Source organism: Astatotilapia calliptera, chromosome 11 (assembly GCF_900246225.1).
Source record: "Astatotilapia calliptera chromosome 11, fAstCal1.2, whole genome shotgun sequence".
Taxonomy (NCBI): domain Eukaryota; kingdom Metazoa; phylum Chordata; class Actinopteri; order Cichliformes; family Cichlidae; genus Astatotilapia; species Astatotilapia calliptera.
Genome location: NC_039312.1, coordinates 11,031,997 through 11,053,507, shown reverse-complemented (window position 1 = coordinate 11,053,507; position 21,511 = coordinate 11,031,997). Strand labels below are relative to the sequence as shown.

Genomic DNA, 21,511 nt, shown 5'->3' with positions numbered 1-21,511 from the left:
TAACAATGTTTGTCTTCTAATCTGCTTAACGTGTAATGAAATCTCTCAATAGTGAATTTTGATCCCACACTGGCTTGTTTGTCTTATCTGCAGGCTCACTGGGAGCTTTGTCCCAGACCTAATTGTCAGCATGTCCCATCAGATGTGGCTTCACCTCCAGTCTGATGAGAGTGTTGGCTCAATTGGATTCAAGATCAACTACAAAGGTACACACACTATTGTGCTGATGCCATCTCTCACTGTCTGTATTCATGTCTGTCTCTGACTGTCTCTCACTAAAGCAGCAATTTTATTTTCCTGTCTGCCTTCCTGCCGATCTGTCACTCTTTTATCTTTCTACTTCTTAAAAAAACTTTCTTAACCCAACTTCCACACTCTTCAACTGCACCTATACAGATAATCTTAAAGAAAAAAAAAAACTATCTCAGACTACTTTCCTTGACGTAATCCTCTGCTCTCCCCCTCCCATTTCCACTCTCTTTCTCACTTACTTCATCTGTCCGTCCCCCTCTTTTCTCTTCTCCACAGAAATTGACAAAGAGAGTTGTGGCGACCCCGGTACACCTCTGTATGGCTATCAAGAGGGAACTGGTTTTTTAAATGGAGATGTTTTACGCTTTGAATGCCAATTTGGATTTGAGCTCATTGGGGAAAGGATGATAACCTGCCAGAACAACAATCAGTGGTCAGCTAATATCCCCATCTGCATATGTGAGTCCCATACTTGTTTTTAATGACACCGGATAAGCAATTACTTATGTGCTTGGAAGGTTCACAATGACACTGGGCTATTTGAGAAATAATTACAGAGTTGTTAACTGAACATGCAGAGCTGTGCACACAGCACATTGTGTGAAATGGGAAGTTTTTGTTCAAGCTTGCTTTTTTGGGTGGTTGTTGTTGTTGTACTATTTATCTGAACTGGAGAAGGTAACATGCACTCTACTGTTTATCATCCTATGTCAAGGCATCCCTCTCCTTGTAGTTACAACATTCCTAACCTATCTCCATAACAAAAAACTAGACTTGTGTTCCTTCGATTTAACTGCCTCCTTTGGGACAGTGTGCAGTATTCCTATGCACCTATATTCATATATGTCTGTGCTTTTGTACAGTTCTCTGTTCCGTCCTGCTTACAGTTTCATGTTTCTCAAGCTACTCAGCACCCTTGGGAGTAAACCTGTCTCCAGTTTGCTGAGCTACTTATACAGTACTGACATTGTTCTGTAGAGATCTTTGTGCCTGGTCCTGTTATGGGAGATTCTGCAGTGTAGACATGTCGTGTGGCCAGTGAGAGTTGCTGTAAAACAAATTGCTTACTCGGGATATATAACTGATGTTTTTGCCCTCTCTGTCACACAGTTCCCTGTTTCTCTAACTTCACTGCGCCCATGGGGACGGTGTTGTCTCCAGACTATCCAGAAGGCTACGGGAACAACCTTAACTGTGTTTGGCTGATTATCTCTGAGCCTGGCTCCAGGATCCATTTGGCCTTCAATGACTTTGATTTGGAGCCTCCTTACGACTTTCTTACTATCAAAGATGGGGATCAGTCAGGAGCCACAATACTGGGACGCTTCTCGGGGGCTGAAGTTCCTTCCCATCTGACATCCAATAGCAACGTTTTGCAGCTCGAGTTTCAGGCCGATCACTCGATGTCTGGGCGAGGGTTCAACATTACCTATAGCAGTAAGTGGCTGATACATGGGTAAATGAAACTAAAAGAAAGAGAAATGCATTCACCCTCTACCTTTCATGGTTAGGGATTTTTTTGGTGGTGTCTCAGGTCTGTCTGACCTGTTAAATTTGTACAATTTTTAGACGCAGTTAACCAAACAAAAAATAATTACTAAGCGTACTGTGCAAATTAATTGTATTAATAGAAGAGGAATGAAGTTTAGCAGAACCTGTAGTTTATGTGAATGAGCATGTTCTCAGTCACAGAGCTTTATTGTCGTCCTTGTTGCTCTTTTAGAAATTCTGTTTTTTCCTGATAATAATGGTTATAATTTCTTGGCAGGCATCTTTTATAACACACAAGGACACATTACAATTCATTGAAGCAATGGACAACAAATATTTAAAAAAAAAAAAAGGTTAATAAAACCACTGGCAAATTACAGCTGAGTTTTAATAAGTGTAACCCTAGCACAGCTTTTCCAGTCAAGATTTGAGCAGAAAAGCTGCAGCATAAGTTAGGTTAATAGTACCTTTATAAACAAAAAGCGCCATTTAGTACTGTGGAGGTAGTGCTTAACTCAGATGCCTTATTGCCTATGCAGTGCCATTGTAATTCTTTTGCTTTTCCTCCGGTGCAATTCTCAACAAGCTTTAAAGACAGAGGCTATTGTCAACCCTACGTGTATAGAGCAGACCTTTGTATGTTCTTTTTTCCTCTCTTACGGACAGCTACATCCATTTCCCTTATCTCTCTACTACTCAAAGACCCAATTTCTCATTCACACAAGAGCATTTGTCACTAGATCTTGTTCCCTTTCTTCTCATTACAAGCTTTTGGGCATAATGAGTGCCCTGACCCTGGCATACCGTTGAACGCTAGGCGCTTTGGGGACAGTTTCCAGCTGGGGAGCTCCATCTCTGTTGTTTGCGAGGATGGCTTTATCAAGACACAGGGAGCTGACACCATCACATGCCATCTGGAAGAAGGCAAGGTGATGTGGAGTGGACTCATTCCCAAATGTGAAGGTAATTAAATTGTAATTGCTAACAATTATGTGAATGAGTATAAGTTAACTGCTGAACTGGGATGAGAAAGAAAGAACAGAAACATGATAAAAAAAAAAGTGAGTGGGTTAGTGTGGAACACGGAGTTCAGTCCATCTAAACCGGGCTAGATTTATTTTCAGGTATCTGTAACTCCAGGCCTTTGGTGACTCATCCTATAAGTGTTTTCTTTCAATATTTTTCATGTGGGTATGAACAGATTACCGAGAGGTATCATCTTTAAAGCAACTTTTTTCTCTTTTCTACCTCTCTCCTCTCCTCTCCTCTCCTCTCCTCTCCTCTCCTCTCCTCACCTCTCCTGCTTTCTTTGTCTTCTTTATGCCCCCTTAAAACTCCTTCCACTGCTCCAGCTCCTTGTGGAGGACACTACTCAGGGCCATCTGGTGTCATCCTCTCCCCCGGGTGGCCAGGCTACTACAAAGATTCCTTGAGTTGTGAGTGGGTCATTGAGGCCGAGCCGGGACGCTCCATCAAGATTAGCTTTGACAGGTCTGTATGACAGTACTGCAACAAGTCAGCCACTGAAACAAAGACACATGTAGAGTGACAAAATCTGGAAAAGGACTTAATTCCTGGTGTAATATAATCACATATTGTGCTGCAGTAGTCATATACCTGCATGCAGACAGACACTCATGTATATATCCCTTTAGTTTATGCATATACAGGACATGTACACAAACATAAATGGCTCCCCTTGGCTGTGGAAGCCTCTGAGTTTGAAATAGAAAGTCAGAGGAGGAAGAACAGACTTTGGTCTAGTTTCCAAAAGTGTTGAAAGCCTCAAGTAATCCTTTATCTTGCTTACCCGCTTTGCTCACTTCCTGAGAGAGCTTCAATAAAAGAAAGTGGGGAAAAAAGGAAAGGGAAAATCTTGGTTTGAAATCTTTATTTCTTAATATTAATAAGTGAAATCATGAAATTCATTCATTCGTTCATGTTGTATAATTGTTGCTTTTTCAAAGGGCTGCCTTTACTGTGACTTTTTTGTTTTGTTTTATTATTTATAAAATTAACCCTCTTTTCCTCTTCCCTCACTTAAAATGAGCACAGGGTTTCTCATGCCTGTTTAAAGCATTACATCTATGATGGCACTATACTCGAGGCAATCTTCACAGTTTCTTATATCAGTGAGATAAGAATGCATAAATTTCAGTCAGGAAATGTCAATAATATTGACAGATATATCTGTGTTGATCCCAGTTGTTTGATGGGGGGGTTAAGAAGGTTGCAACAGATGCATAGCAATGTCACATTTCCAGGAACTGTTCCAATTATTGTAATTTTTGCTGTAGCGCTTTTTTTTTTTACCCATTGCAGAAAATTAGGATGTTTTTCTGTAAAAGAAATTACATTTTCTTTTTACCAAGCTGGTAATACTGTGTTAATATTGGGATAAAAACAAGTGACTTAATTACAAAAGAAATATCAAGTAAATACGACGCAATGACCCGTATCAAGACTGGTTACATCTGGAAACACCAGGTTATTACAACTTTAAAGCCAGTATAAAAAAATCAAATACACTGATATTATCATTATATTGCTCCTGCCTGTTAAGAAAACGAGTAAATCACTAGACCTTACTGCTAGACCTTCTATACTAGTACTAATTGGTTTTGCCTTGTAAGTTTCCACATCACTACGCTCAGTTTGTGAGGCCTTATTAACCTCAATATAAAAGTTTCAGTGCAATATTACTCAGCTCAACCATTGTTGGTACAAAATACAGGGATATTGCTGTATGTTTAAGTGGTTATAACTTCTTGTTTTTACCTTATTACCTCAGTATTGTCACATTTTTACCAAACTGTATGAGGTAACCAAATTTATTTTTTAACAAATATGTATACTTAAAGTCCATCTGTCCTTTTGTTTAACTTTTAAGGTTTCAAACTGAGCTCAGTTATGACTTCCTGGAGGTTCACGATGGTCCCAATCTGCTCTCTCCTCTGATTGGCTCTTTTAACGGAACCCAGGTCCCTCAGTTCCTGTTCAGCAGTAGTAACTTCCTGTATCTGCTCTTTACCACCGATAACAGTCGATCAAACAGTGGCTTCAAGATCTTCTATGAAGGTGAGAGTATAGTGCTATTGCCTGTAATTTCTTCACAACAAAAAAAGGATGAGATGAGATGGTACACATTCAGTTCTATAATTAGACATAGAGAATAAAATTTTAAACAAGTTCAACTGTGCTTCAGCTAGAGGCACTGGAGACTGGTTGGTCAGCTTTTCTGGTAGCACTTAAGTTTCTGAAACCAAATGCCAAGATTAAACTTTGTTGAGGAAATATTTCAGGTCTATTACATGTCAAGAGCACTAGTATTACCATAACAAAATGCCTCAATTAGTGTGGGTTCTCTAACTACATGAGTTCAGATTAGTTACTGTGATTAACATTTAAAGGTGATACATTTTAAATTTTTCATAAGTGCTTAGCTTAGCTGGAGAGGTCCGCTCTGCTGTTTTTAATTTTAGATCATCTCTTGTCTAGTGTTAAAGCCTCACAATTCACAGTGTACATTTCATGCTGGTTATTAGTTTACCTGGGGCTCTTGGCTCTTTGGTAAGGCAAAGAGGCAAGCTTTGTATATTAATTGTAGTCACTTGTCGAATATTGTCGGTTGTTTAGCTTTGACTATAAAGCGCCTTGAGCAGACTTGACACTATCTGTATAAAACTAAATTGAATACAACTTCCATAATTCGTCTCATCAAAGGCTGTGCACTCTTTGAATGTTTACTGTTTATGATAGGTTTGTTCATTGAGCACATAAGCTTTGTCTTCAGTTGTGGCATTGCATTTAATCTCTTTATGATTGTGATTGCTGGTGCAGAAGTCAGACTCAGTGTAAGTTCTTAATTGAATGTAACTTCATTTAGCTTGATTTATAGTGCACTCTGTGCTATCATTCTTGCTTGGTCTATCATTGAGGCATAGCATTATGTCTGTCACTGCTGCTATATTTATCCATACATATTTTTCTGCTACTCGTATTCCCTCTTTGAGTCTTTTAGAAAGTACTGCTGGTAAATATTTTGTGCAATAAACAAACATAAAAGTGGCTGTTAATGATGTCCTGCAAAGCAGTTGAACATTAATTATTCTGACTTCTTGGATAGAAGCTTCACAGTGGTCAATATAAATTATCCAGGTAGGGGAGAAAATCAAACACTGTGCTGTAAATGTAAACAAACACTCAAAGGAAAAAGGACTCAAGTTCAATGGAGTGAAAGGGTTTTTTTTGTCAACAGTGCACTTGATGTCTGTGGAGCTGTGATCCCAGATGACAGTGACTATGTGGGATTGCACCTCTGTACCGACTGGCAACCCAAATCTATTGTTAACAATGTACTGCCACTTGTCAGGTGCAAATGGTAGCACCGTGCTTTCAAATACAAGGTCGCAGAGTAAGGTGAAGTTAATCTAATTAAAACAACTGAAGCAAACTATTAGCTCTACAAGGGTACTTAATTTGAAATAAGACTCGGTATACATCATTATGCATTGAATGGTAGTTTTTGAAAAGTCTAGTACAAATATATTCTGGACATACTGTGATTTATTTTCACAATTGTTTGCACTAGCACTATTACCCCGTCACTCCAATTTGATTCATAAGACAGAGGTCGTTATTATGTCTCTGTTATTGACTGAAGGCAGGCCACAAGTGCTTTTGTCTTATTACGTTTCAATCTCGAGTGCATTTTGCTTTTGTTGATGAGGCCGTCGAAAAGCAATAACAGTAAGATCATATTAGCTTCTTGCATTGCCTTTTAGGACATATCTTATTGCCAAAATACTTCTGGGAAAACTAGCCTACTTCATTTGTAAAATTAGTCTGCAAAATAAGGGTTAGTTATCCTGTGAATAAAGTAAGGCACAGAAGCCCTACATCATTCCCTTTATGTCTAGGAAAATTCGACCTCTTCAGTTAAATAAAAATTACAGCATGCTATACAATTATTTTAGCCACAAACATTTAAAACATACTACACGGTAACATATTTGACATGACTCCATGGGCTTGGAGATGTAAGGAAATTATTTTCCCACCAAATACCTGCACCCTAGAGGCTACTGCTAGCAGTGATCAATGACTGCTCTGCATATTAAAGCAAAATTCATATGATGTATGATGAAAGTAGTGCAAAGCAAGCTTCCTACAGAGGCTTACACGAGGATAGCAATCTCTCTGTTATCACACAGGTCGGATCACACTAGTTATTAATGACAATTATCTATGGCTTATAAATCTTCTTACACCATGCAACTCTGCCCTATTGCTACAAGGAAATTCTGCAGGTCATACAGGTAAACTATATTATGACAAAGCTTTTCAGATTATATATTTGACTTACTTTGAGTGTTTGTGTTTTGAGCTATAGGTCTCTGCAGGGAGTGCAATTACATGTGTATGTGCTGTACTTAAATACATGCAGTGCTCACAGTCACTGACACCAGATGTAACATGTGAACATATGCCTGTTTTAAGCTATATCTTTGTTACTTTGACTTTACATAAAATAATAAACTGTCTCTATAATTCCAGAAAATTAATCCTTCCATGTTAAGATTCTTCCTCGCCAGTGGCCTGACAACCGCTTACACAACTACTGTCAGTCAGTGGCTAAAATCAGCATATTTTTAGTGCATCAAAAGCAACCCTACTTGGAAGAAATCCAAAAGGCGGTCCTGGAAATCACAGGGAAAATGGGGGCATCTCTTTACAACTTGCATCACTGCAAATTAAGAGAGATGAAACTAGCTCACTGTAGGAGTAAAACTATCAGGCAAATGTGCTTTTGTTTAATAAAAACTTCAAGTGGTCTTCCAGTAGCTGACTAGTATAGAAGGAAATGAAGTGGACGCGCAGTTTCACCAAGGTCATACTCTGCATTCGCTCTCCCCATGAAGCTGCTGCCCATTACTATCCCACAATACCTGCCTAAATGGCATGAAGATAAAACCCTGTTTTTTTAAAAATCAGAGAAGCTGACAGCTCTATCAAGGTTATTCAGGAAGAAACTGTTAGGCATTATGGCAGTCAATGCAATAGTTCATTTTTCTGCAGTCTCTACTGTGTACTAACATAGCCTGGTTTGAAGAGTCGTTTGTTTGTCATAAGAAGATTCTTTAAAGTTAACAGTAAAAGAAAGGCAAAGTAAATCTTTTTGCGTTCTATATTATGCATGCGACCTGACACCTGCCTTTTGTTGCTGTGATTTTTAACATCAAAGCTTCGATCTGCACTTTTTTAGAGGGAAAATGTGACACGGAAGTTTCAGTGAATGCAAAAATAGAATTGGCATTTCATGTTTCATGAATGCTGTGACTTCAATCCACCTCAGGAGTGTAAAGGTCATATTATATTTAGTATCAAAATAGAAAAGCCGACGCTTTTACAGTAATGCTGCTTAATACCAGGTGCACACGTGCACACAAGAACTGTGAAGAGTGTGGCTCAGTTATTTTAATAACAGTCACGAGTCAAAAACATGCAGCTAGTTCATGCATAGCTCAGTGCAACACTAAACACTGCATCTAGAGCCTTTGTAACCTGTGTGAAGAAGATCCAGATTTTACATGAGGTAAAATCATACATAACTTCCTTTAAATACCAATGTAAAGAGAATGCTTCATTTTCATTTCTACAGTGGTCACATTGGACACATACTCCTGTATGGATCCTGGTATCCCAGTGAATGGCTTGCGGTTAAGCCACGACCTGTCCATCGGCTCAACTGTGACCTTCCAGTGTGACCCAGGATATAGACTGAGCCACGAGGAGCCTCTAGTTTGCGAGAAGAACCACTTTTGGAGCCACCCACTGCCCACTTGTGATGGTATGTATGCATTCCTTAATTAAATATTTCAGTGAATATTTAACATACATTTAATAGGATGTAATTTCTTTGACTTACAGTATGTACTGACAGTTTTTAATCGCAGTACTTAAAGGATATTGCCACCAGTAGATGGCACAAACTCTACAATGGCAATTATGTTCCTTTGATTCTTCTTAGTCCTAAAAAAAAGATGCACTCTGACAAAAGGTAAAGACCCAGCAATGGGTGTAGCAACATTTAGCACATAGTAGGTTTGACAAATAAAAAAGGTGCTGCCTTTTATTCATAAAACACAGTGCCTCTAGTGCTTTACTGAAAAACTTACTGAGGTGTTGGAAATCAAGTGATATGGAAGACAAATTTTGCCTCACATCAGAACATGGGGTGCAGGATGTATAGATGGATTTGATTTGATAGATTTGATAGGCCAAATAATGCCCTGGGCTGTATTTGAGCAATGTTGCTTCTTGTGCTGTTTACAATAGTATCACACCTGAAGAACATTTGTGAAAATGGTCACGGATCACTCAGCAGAAACAAAATAACAAGTAAAATACATGCAACGTTTGGCATGCCGCACATATGACTCAGTACCACACTATAGTTTCACACCAGTGCTTGTTCTGAAACTAATTTTATATCTGGGAGCATATTTTTGCCAAGGTATGTGCCAGACTGGTGCCAAATGCATTGGCTCTCTGCCTATGGAGCCTCTGAAGTAGATCGTTTGCCAAGCATACTCATCCACTTTTAATGACTTTATGTAATTTTGGCTCATTAATAAAATATTTGATGTAATTTAGTCAGTGGGTAAGGATTCAGGCCTTGATGTGTTGTGTTCGCTGGAAGGCCTGTGGGTGGAAGGAGAGAGGTTTCGAGTAGGGGGTGGGTGTGTACAGCTGCGGAGCCCAAGGCATCCCAGTTATCCTCCAAAATATCATCTGACATCCATTACTTTAAAAATGTGTACACTCACAACAGTCCTACTTCTAATATTTGTCAACTCTAACTGTTTTGAGGAAACTATTCATGAGCTTGGTTGCAAAACCACCCGTAGGTCAGAGAGCACGTACATAGGCAGATGCAAGAAGGAAAAAACCCACAAATCTTGTCACATTTCATTAATGCTGAGTTCAAAAAAGCTCTGATCTTTATGTGAAACGACAAAATCTAATGACAGCATGAGAAAAAGGTTACAGGCTTTAACAGTGTTCAATTACACCAGTTAACCTTTAGACACATTAATCCTTACCCCACTGATCCACATGCGTGACATGCGTTGTCCCTTTCTCTTCTTCATTTCCTCTACATCGGTACAACTAGATTATACCTGACTGAAAATGAGTTGAATGGTAACTGTGTCTCTTAAAGATCAATTTCTACCTTGAAGTGACAATGATTCTAAATCCAGATGAATATGATAATCCTCTGAATATGCTTGTAAGTTATTTTGTGTTTTAACTAAATAGATGATCATGTTTTGAAACAATTTCTTTCAGTTTAAGATACCATGAATTAAGAAAATCTGGGTGGATAGCTAAATGTATGAATAATGTATTGCCATGTTAGGCACTAGGGCTGGTTTGGAGTGCACACATGTGGCAGATTTACAGGTGCAAATAAAAATAGCAGGACAGGATGTGATATGACTCAAATGCATTATTCATCTTAACCTCCCCTCTGTCTTCAGGTGAAGGATTTATTGGTTCATTTACAATTTACCCTTTTTTTCCAGCAACAGTTATCTTTCATTATCTTCTTGTTCCATTCAGCATCATGTGGTGGTGATATCAGGGGACCTGGAGGGATCATCTTATCACCTGGCTACCCTGAGCTGTATCCTAACTCTCTAAATTGCACATGGACTGTAGAAGTCAGCCATGGAAAAGGTAGGAGAATGCATCTATATATTTGCATGCAAGCTGTTAGGAACAGCTAAGATGCCCCAAACACTCCACCTTCCAAGCTGGAGGAAGATACACATACCACACCCTCTTTCCCAGTGGGTTCAGACGGCGATTTTATATATAACAGTTTTTATTTATCTAGTCCTTTCTACAGTGAGTCGCATATTTAGTATTCTCAACAATGACCAAATTATGTAACAATAAATTAAAAGGACACATCTCCCCCTCCTCAAAAAGGTTCTAGAGATATAAAAGTGATTTATTATTATAAACTGAAAAGAGTGCAACATGTACATTTAATCAGGCAAAGATCATTTAAATGCAGGGCTTTTATTATTGGATGGTAGCCAGGCCATGAGTGGTGGCTCCACAGTGTAATGGTTTACGCATTTGGGTTCGCTACTGAAGGGAAACACAAATCCTTTGGTGGGGTTGAATCAGGAAGGTCAACTAATAATATATCCACTGGATTGGATATGCAGAGTATGTGGTAACCCAGAATATAAGTAGAAATATTACACAATGTAGTGTTCATTCACTGCTCTTTTTGAGTCTATATTAAATTGTTCAGCTCATTTCGTTCCTTCCTGTATAGCAGCTCTTCTATTCAAGAAGTGTGTGTGTGTGTGTGTGTGTGTGTGTGCGTGCGTGTGTGTGCGCGCGATAGAGACTTGTATTCTCATATTTTAGAAACTATTTGTCCAGTATACTTTGAACTTTGCGATTGAATGCCTGGGAATGCAGGGATGTACATTCCTGAGTGTGAAGTTGCTTTTTGTGATCTTCTCTCTGTTACTAGGCAGTAACATACTTTATAAATAAACTATTTACTATGATAGCTACCATTGCTGATGCTTGCTGATGTGACAGTGGGCACATCCTCTAGTTCAAAAAAGGTATGTGCCGTGTGCATTGGTCCTTAGTGTGAAGAACAGGATCTTACATTCTTCTGATACTTTTTTTTATGAACAGCTTCAACTTTTAAGCAGAACACCTGCTGAAGCAAATCTTGTATCTCAGTTTTATTCACTAGTCGCTCTTTGTTTTATTACTTTAATTCTGTTATCACAGCACTCACTGTCAATTATCAGTGTGCCATTCATTATTATTTGAAAAGCACACTGAACTTATCACAATGCTCTAGCCGTATCATCACATTTGCCCATAGTGTTTCCTATTATCCATTCCCAAATGGCCTTTTGAAAGTCAGTCCTGTTGTCGTACCTTTATTTTCTTTTGAGTTACCTATCTCGCTGTTCTTGGAGTTTAACACCATAAAATCATATTATTTCATTTAAATCAGTGTTTAACTGTTCATGTCATTTCTCTCTTTGCCATATAATATTGATGCAATTAAAGTCCATGTATTTCAATCTAGTAAGCCCTGGATGGCAAGTTTATAGGTTTATCTCTGTGTGTAACTCATATAGGGAGACTGAATCCAGTAATTTAGGGCTTTACCCACTGACATCATGTAATCCTTCCCTGGATAACTCTATTTTTCTCTGTTATTTCTTTGTGATGTTTATAGCATTAATTTTTTTTTATCAGCATTATCTTTTTAATTTCTTACATGGGTCTTTTAACTCTCAGCAATAACTGGATTCATCATACTTAACTGCACCCACAAGTCCAAACTAATAACATCGAGAAATAATGAATACCTCCAACTAACTGACTGATTATAGCTCCACTTGGCACCAGTTCTAATATCTCACAATAAGTTATTCAAAAAACAAAACAAACAAAAACAAAATACTACAGACAGTCAATATCGATATCAATCAAAAAGGAAGAAAACGTGAAACTGAAAACTCTTACAAATATCATCTCATCTTAATCATGTGATTAAATCAGTAGATTGTGTATGTTTTTAAGAGATCAGAGTCTCAGAAGCTTGGGCAGTTAGATTGAATTTTGCGCGTCTGTATTCCTACATTGCGCGCCAATATAGTAGAGTCCCCACAGGGTGTTAGTGCAACCTCTTATTACAACATACTGTAGTTATACTTGAGTGACCTGTAGCATTTGTGTGAATAAATTCCTTTAAATTACACATAAGTGTCATCATTTTGGTAAAACTGAAAACGGTGAATCATGTCATTAACATTATAGAGCAGTATATTTGAACAGAAACAGAAGTGAGCTCTAAAAGTAAAATGAATCAATTTTGCTTCCACAGAGACTATGATTCACCTCTCTCTCTCTCTCTCTCTATATATATATATATATATATATATATATATATATATATATATATATATATATACATACACACACACACACACACACACACACACACACACACACACACACATACGTATTAGGGGTGCAACGATACACAAAATTCACGGTTCGGTTTGATACTTTGGTGTCATGATCTGAATGAGGGTGGGTGAGGTTCAATTTGCCGTGTTGCAAGGAGAGCTTAACTTCTGTCTCGCTAGCTTGCCCTGCGCTCAGTGAATCTGTGTTCGACTACTCCGTCTAGGCTGCACTGTCGAGCGCAGAGCCACTGAACGCTCAACACAGACAGCATCGTTAGAAGGAAAGTTGATAAAATAAATTAAAAATTTTGTATTGTTTGATACATATGCGTACCGAACCGAAAGCACTGTATCGAACGGTTCAATATCAATACGAGTATTGTTGCACCCCTAATACATATACATATACACTCAACAAAAATATAAACGCAACACCTTTGTTACTGCTCCCATTCCCCATGGGATGGACGTAGAGACCTAAAATTCATTCCAGATACACAATATAACCATCCCTCCCAAACAGTGGTCACAAATCAGTCCAAATGTGTGGTAGTGGGCACATCTGCTATATTGAGATAATCCATCCCACCTCACAGGTGTGCCACATCAGGATGCTGATCTGACATCATGAGTAGTGCACAGGTGTACCTCAGACTGCCCACAACAAAAGGCCACCCTGGAATGTGCAGTTTTGTCTCACAGCAAAATGCCACAGATGCCACAAGCAATGAGGGAGCGTGCAATTGGCATGCTGACAGCAGGAATGTCAACCAGATCTGTCGCCCGTGCATTGAATGTTCATTTCTCAACCATAAGCCGTCTCCACAGGCGCTTCAGAGAATATGGCAGCACATCCAACCGGCCTCACAACCGCAGACCTCGTGTAACCACACCAGCCCAGGACCTCCACATCCAGCAGGTTCACCTCCAAGATCGTCTGAGACCAGCCACCCAGACAGCTGCTGGAACAATTGGTTTGCACAACCAAACAATTTCTGCACAAACTGTCAGAAACCGTCTCAGGGACGCTCAACTGCATGCCCGTCGTCCTCATCGGGGTCTTGACCTGACTCCAGCTCGTCGCCGTAACAGACTTGTGTGGGCAAATGCTCACATTCGATGCCGTCTGGCACGTTGGAGAGGTGTGCGCTTCACGGATGAATCATGGTTCACATTGTTCAGGGCAGATGGCAGCTGAGAATGTCCCAGTTCTTGCATGGCCAGCATACTCACCGGACATGTCACCCATTGAGCATGTTTGGGATGTGCTTGACCGGCGTATACGACAGCGTGTACCAGTTCCCACGAATATCCAACAACCTCGCACAGCCATTGAAGTGGAGTGGACCAACATTCCACAGGCCACAATTGACAATCTGATAGACTCCATGCGACGATGTGTTGCACTGCATGAGGCAAATGGTGGTCACACCAGATACTGACCGGTTCTGGGTCCCCAGACCCCCAATAGCGCAAAAAACTGCACATTCCAGGGTGGCCTTTTGTTGTGGGCAGTCTGAGGTACACCTGTGCACTACTCATGATGTCAGATCAGCATCCTGATGTGGCACACCTGTGAGGTGGGATGGATTATCTCAATATAGCAGATGTGCCCACTACCACACATTTGGACTGATTTGTGACCACTGTTTGGGAGGGATGGTTATATTGTGTATCTGGAATGAATTTTAGGTCTTTACGTCCATCCCATGGGGAATGGGAGCAAAAACAAAAGTGTTGCGTTTATATTTTTGTTGAGTGTGTATATATATATATATATATATATATATATATATATATATATATATATATATATATATAGCAAATACTAGCAAATAGACAGAACATGAAAAAGAGAAAGTCTAAATGGTCCCTGGACAGGTTGTGAACTTTTGACTTGCTTCTCAGGCCATATTTGAGCCAACCAGTCACCCGTCAGCTCACCTGTGTTTTGGCTATTGAGATTGGATGACTTGTTCACCACAGCCTCCAAATTCACCACAACATACACAAAATCTCCTGGGATTATTTTCTCTGCTCTTTAATCGCTGTATTGTATGCTTTTACCTTTGGGCAATCAGCAAGAAATTCCACTTCAGAGGTAGTAGTTATGCAACTAGCCACTTTTTATTAACCAGCACGTGTACAGACTGTATTACAATATTAGAAAGTCTCCTCACAAGATTGGCTCTTGATTAATTGGTCATTTGCCTTCATGCTCTGTAATATAATTGGCGTTTTACAGAAGATAATCAATCATTTCATTTTGTTATTTATTCTAGAGCCATTTGGGGCTTTCTTTATTAAGTGAGCCAAGCATTGTGGAGGACATTATAGAGTCATATTCCAACAGATTCAACAGATGGCATTGAAATGCCATCACTGATGGTGCTGAAAAGCAGCCAAGTGGCCATCATGGATAGAATGAAGATGTTGTTATTGGGTCTGAGTTACAGTGTGATAAAATGGAAATATACTGTTTATATAGGCCTTGTTTACTTGCTTAAAATTTCAGTTGCATTTTATTGATGGAAAACATCATCTTCACCAACCTGAAAACAATTTATAGATTCTGTTTGCTTCATTGACTGTCAATCATTAGTTATGCTCTTTTCTTGGGAAAATCTTTCACTGGCAAGCTAGAAGACAAGTCTTTGTTTTACCAGGTTCATTTTGAGGTGACTGCATTCAAATTTAGCCCATTTCCTTAAATTTAAACAACAACATTAATTCTTAACCTTATGCAGCACTGTGCAGGAGTCTTGAACGGCCACTAGTTTCTTTATATTTTATATTTTATATCCAATCAGTCAGTGCTCCAATGAGCAACAGTTCTCCTTTTCTGAAGATTTTTCAAAGTTTTTTCTTTGGAAATTGACTGAATCATGATACAGATACCATATCTGAAATTCATGTCATAAAGAAAAGGGGGGAAAAATCCATCAAAGACCTGGCAGAATCTGATAGATGCATCTAGATCTTTAGATAATCACTCTACTGTTTACTGCACAGGTATGCCAAATTACACAAAAACTGGACTAGCAAGAGGTCCGAAAGGTATGAAATAATGAATTCAAATTCGAAATGTTTGGGTCAAATCATCAGTGAGTGTCAACAGTGAGTTTCTTCAGCTATTTGTACAACATGATGAAGGCTTGGTCATTGTATGGGGCTGCATTTCAGACAGCGGTCTTGGGGATCTTGACAGAACTGATGAATTATAAAAACAGAAACAGAGCAACAGATTTTCATCCACCTGACATCCAAAGAAGAGCTCTGAATGACCTTCCAGAAGCCTGCAGAACTGTTATTGATGATACTGATTAATAGAGTTCAGGCTTTGTTGAAAACTGTTAGATTTTGTATTGTTGATTGTCATTTATGCTTAGAAATATTTAACCATATATTCTTAGAGGTGTATAATCAATTGTGTAGTGATAGTCTGCAAACTTTGTGTGTATTAGAGAGCACTCTGGGAGCACGAGAGAGGTCGTACCTTGTCTTATTGTTTTATGGTAGGATAAACGTAGCTACGTCTGTTCTAGTCTAAGTGCTTTAAATGCTGGACTTCCTCACCGTGTTATCTAGGGTGAGACTACCCTCTTCCTGACCAAGGATGTTTGCTTGTGTGCTTTTATGTTATATGACCCTTTGATCAGCAACACACACACACACACACACACACGATACTCTTTGTTTGTATGTAGACGTCATATGTTAATGAACCTATGCATATTCATGTAACCTCAATAAAAAAGCAGTGTTACGGGGGAGCGGTTGAGAGCAACTGGGGTCAAGCGAAGGAACGGCGTCTGTCCGGTTCTCTCCCGTGCACGAGAAACATGAAAAACTTTGCCTACTTCGTGTCTTGCTTGCGGTGTAATTATATTGTCTTCAACGTTCCAGCGAATAGGTTCAAGCTACAAACCTATCAAAAACATTCAAGCTCTATTTTTATCTTTCCAATGGTTTTTTTTTTTTTTTTTTTTGCATGTTTCAATAAATCATCAAGCCCATTTCCCATTTTCCTAGCAAACTCTAAAGAAATGGGGGTGGCTGAAGACTTTTACACAGTACTGTCAGTCAGTATGAACATGAAATATGCATGTTACCATGAATTTATGAATGACACTGTTCCTTTCAGTTATTCTTTATATATTCCTGGAAACCTCTATCACTGGACTTTCCTATTTTCTCCTCCAAGGTGTCCAATTCACTTTTCACTCCTTCCACCTGGAGGATCACCATGACTACCTTCTGATAACAGAAAACGGCAGCTTCGCTCAGCCACTCGCTCGCCTGACTGGCTCTGAGAGGCCTGCACCAATTAATGCTGGTCTGTATGGGAACTTCAAGGCCCAGCTACGCTTTATTTCTGACTTCTCCATATCGCTGCAGGGATTCAACATTTCGTTCTCAGGTATGAGTCCATATGTGGGCTATGTCTGTAGAAGGAATGGAGGTGGGAGTTGTGGTAGGGCAGGAAAGGTTTTAGCAGAGGATGGAGGGTTGTGTGGAGGAGGTAGAAAAGAGGACTAAGGGTAATTAAAACGAGGGGTAGAAAGCAAAAGTGAAAAGCAGTCACAGGCACGTGGAAAGAGACAGTTCTTTCATTGATGAGATCAAAAGCACTAAGCCTCTCTAAAGCGTGCATAAAGTAGCATAAGGAGTGATTTGTCGGTCAGCAGGCTTAAGACAGACCATGCCTCAGGCCTGCGTCAGTCAGAGAAGGATAATTAAGAGACAACAGGGTCATGCAGGTAGAGGGTGTCTGATCGTGAGGAGAATGATCATCAAAGCATTGCATGTGGGCCAGTCTCCCGAGGACTGGCAGAAGGAGAAGGAGGTGTGTACAGAAATAATGGGCCCCCCATATCGATGGTAAGAAATGGAGAATTAAACAGCCGTAGATACACGGTTTAGAGAGCTAGATAAAGGGACAGAAAGGAGATGAGACAGATGGTGATGCTGAGTGTGCAGGGCTCATAGAGAAGGTCGGATAAAGAGTGAGAGAGGAGAGTGACACACAGAGAGAATAGCAAGGTAGAGAAGCCTTGTTTCATGAGCATCCGGGTTAAATGTTTGCCTGCTGTTCACTGAAGTGAGACATATCTTATGAATCCATGAATATTCATGAAACATGATTTGTGAATATATTTTTGTCTTCTTTCATGCTCTGCAATTAGCATCTATATAGTTCATTATTAGAATTCGTTTTTTAACCTTTTATGACCTTTAATGAACGTCTGCCAAGGCCATCATTCTACATCCTACACTTGATTGCTGCTTTAATGTTTTGCGGTGCTGAAATCAATAGGCTCCGTATAGTTCTGCATACTGCCAGATACAGACCGTGAGAGAAATGCTGATGGGAGTAAGACCTTTTTCCTCCTACTCCTGGGCTGCATTTTCTCAAATTATAAGGCCACCAGCAGCCCCATGTGTAAAAATATTTCACTGAGAGTGGCCTAGTTTTTAGAGAGCTCATTCTTTATCCCGACAACCTGGAATCAAACGTTTGGCTTCCCAGCCTGATGAAGATTCCTTGAGCAAGACGGGTAATCCCCACAAACTACAGTGCTGCTTTGCCTGAACATGTCGTCTTTTTTGATGGAAGCAAACAAGAAGACTGGGAGTTATTTTCAAAAGAAGCAATAGATAGAGGATTCGTAATAAATTTTTGTTGTCTTATTTGCAGAGTATGATCTTGAACCTTGCGAGGACCCTGGAACGCCTCGGTACGGCTGGCACACGGGCTCCAAGTTTGGCATTGGCGACTCTTTGTCGTTCTACTGCAATACGGGCTATCGTCTGCAGGGGGCGAGGGAGATCGTGTGCCTGGGAGGTGGGCGCCGCATGTGGAGTGCCCCTCTGCCAAGGTGTGTGGGTACGTGGTCAACTGCTTTTATTCTGTTTCCGTTCTTGTTTATGTATGTGTTTATGCAACTAGCCAGTGTCAGCTTTTAAAATGTATTCAACACAGATGTAAACTTTCTTATTTGACATTTAAGAACCCAGCAGAATTGGATTTATGTAAGTAGACTACAGTTAAAAGGATAGACCTGTGATTAACTGACGTGAGCTGCTGGGTTAAACTATCTAGGGAGATGTCCTTTTCACTCATGAAGGCTTAAAGGCAGGTCAGTCACATTCACATTTCAAAAGGTTACTGTAGGGATTTAGTCATTGTGATAGTGTACCTAGCATGTTTTTGACATTGACCTGGTCTTGTGTCAGACTTACAGACTAAAAGTATCAGTGCATTTGTTGCATGATAAATGCCTTGTTCTGATGTCCCTGTCTTTGAAAGTCTGGACTTTTTTTTCTGTACAAGTTAATTGTGGTTAAGTAATTTTCTGCTATTTAGCCCAGGCAGCAAGGCAAGTGAATGTTGTTACATTAAATATTAATTATTTAATAGTCTAATCTATGTTTCATAATGTGTCTGTCTCAGTTAAAAAATGATTTTCACGAGGTAAGGTAATAAAAAGGGATGTACACTTTCTCATTTAAGTAGAATGTGTGAAATATACTTTTATCTTGTTAGGAAAAAGCTAATGAACCAGTTTTATGGTGTCTATTAATTTTCGTGAATGTATTCCTAATATGTTTAAGCAGGTCATATTGCTGTGTAGCTGATTGTGTCTGTTGTTGGGGTTTTTTTGTTTGCAGCTGAGTGCGGTTCAACAGTCTCCAACAATGAGGGAGTTCTTTTGTCCCCCAACTATCCAATGAACTATGACAACAGCCATGAGTGCGTGTACAGCATTCAGGTCCAAACAGGAAAAGGCATCAACATCACTGCCAGCACCTTTGAGCTTGCTCAAGGTGATGTTCTCAAGGTAAGCAAAGCAGTCGCTCATCTTTGCTGACACAAAGTAGATAAGCAACTTCAGTTTTGTGTCATTTTTAAAAATTGATGTTCAAGTATGCAAGCAAGGTCTTGATACTTTTTATTATTTGCAAAAAGAAGGATTGCATGGGAAAAAAATGCAGAATTGTTTTGTCTTAGACGTCTGAAGGTCACGTGACAGCATCAGCAGCATTTGCTCGTGGGCATTATTAACAGATTTGATAAGCACCACACATGTAATGAAAGTGGCTGTGTTGTTCCCACCTCACAGCTGGAGTGCACTATTTATTTATATATATTTTTTAGATGCAGATGTTTTGTTATTAGTCCAAAGCACTGTGGACTAGTATCTGTATCCATCTAGTAATGCAGCTTTATAGTCTCTTGTACTCAGTCATCTCGGGAATATCTCAAAAGTGGAAAACATTTTCAGAGAGGTAGATTACCTTTAAGAAATGGAAAAACAAAACAGAGCCCTTCTGTAACGTTTCAAAGGAAAGAACACAGAGCCTTTTGTTTTTCATTTTTTATTGTTTCACAGATATCAGTCAGGGAAGCATGCTTCTACTTAAAGTCATTCTTTCATAAAATAATAAACAAGTAAATAAACACAACATCAAAGAAAGATTCAATTTCAAACTCATGTTTCTAAGAGCCTTGAAAAGCAGTGGAAAGAGTCAACTGCCTGCCTGAAAATAAGTAGTTAAATAATAAAGAACATTTAATATTTGGTGAATATTTGTTAAAATATTTCTACTTTTAAATGGTATTAATTAAAAAGACAAGTTATTCTTCCAGACCATCTGTCACGAGCCTTGTTAGCTAAGCTCTACAGATATACTCTCAGATCAATGGAATGAATTATGGATGCTCCTTTCTTCATTATCTCATTTTATTTAGGGCATTGGCTTGGCAATAGAGATGTCATATAAAATAGGATATATGACACTAATAGCTTCTTTTTAATCGTTGCTGTCTTACTTCAGTATTAATTTTTAATTCTTAATCAAAGCAACAAAACACTCCCTCGTGTTCCTTTCTGTCTCCGATTAGCTGTATGACGGTAAAGATGGGGCAGCGCCACTGCTTGGCACATACACGAGCACGCTGATGCAAGGTCTGTCCCTTACCAGCACTTCCAACTATCTGTGGCTTGAGTTCTACTCTGACCACGAGAAGACGGCTGCAGGTTTCCGGCTCATATACCACAGTAAGTCACATTTCATTTCCCTGGGGGAGGAGGGCCCTAAAGCTTTTCCAAATGAGTGAATTTAGCCTCACTTCGGGAGCCAGGCATTTGAAGTAGCAGAATTTGAAAGAAAATTTTAATTGACCCTCACCCCGCTTCGCTGTGTCTTTCACTGTCAGGGTATCCATTAAACACAGCATGGTGTTTCTGCTCCACTCCAGCAGGAAAATTGGCTTTTTTCTTTCTGTCCTTTCTCAACCTCTGTCTCTCTCCATGTGAGTCCTTTTTCTCTCTTTTATTTTGCTCTCCACTTCTGCAATTAGCGTCCTTGCTTGCCTAACTGTACCTTGTTAAAGCAGGTGAATTATTGTTAGGACTGTTTGAAGTCACTATGCTGCTGTTTGCGGTTTGTGTGTGTTGCCAGTTTGTATTTGCATGCACTGCATAGGGTGTGTGTGTACAAATCCACAAGTGCATGTGCGCATTAAAAGTTTCGGTCATTGCTGTAAGGGGGGGCAATAATAGATGGGGTTTTCTCTCCCCCCTAATTGGCTTGCTGACTGTGTGTTGTTGCTAACCATTTCTAATTTATTACTGTGAAGAGAGAATGTTTTGGCGACACTGCATTTTGCCATCCAATTTAAAGTGTTTTTGTCTTTCACCTGCAATTGTGTGCTCATTGAGATCTCTGAAATCTTT

At 39.4% G+C, this 21,511-nt stretch overlaps 1 protein-coding gene across 4 annotated transcripts in view; it reads left to right on the top strand.

Annotated features, from left to right (window-relative positions):
* Positions 1–21,511, top strand: part of LOC113032123 (CUB and sushi domain-containing protein 3-like) — a 245,265-nt gene that overhangs the window by 99,076 nt on the left and 124,678 nt on the right. For all 4 annotated transcript variants that reach the window (XM_026184799.1, XM_026184798.1, XM_026184796.1 and 1 more), the window contains 12 exons: positions 94–206; positions 529–711; positions 1,363–1,689; positions 2,512–2,706; positions 3,096–3,234; positions 4,634–4,821; positions 8,405–8,593; positions 10,369–10,485; positions 16,975–17,190; positions 18,469–18,657; positions 19,443–19,612; positions 20,677–20,833. In XM_026184799.1, coding sequence (XP_026040584.1) covers positions 94–206; positions 529–711; positions 1,363–1,689; positions 2,512–2,706; positions 3,096–3,234; positions 4,634–4,821; positions 8,405–8,593; positions 10,369–10,485; positions 16,975–17,190; positions 18,469–18,657; positions 19,443–19,612; positions 20,677–20,833 — 2,183 coding nt within the window. The remainder of the gene's footprint in view (positions 1–93; positions 207–528; positions 712–1,362; positions 1,690–2,511; positions 2,707–3,095; positions 3,235–4,633; positions 4,822–8,404; positions 8,594–10,368; positions 10,486–16,974; positions 17,191–18,468; positions 18,658–19,442; positions 19,613–20,676; positions 20,834–21,511) is intronic.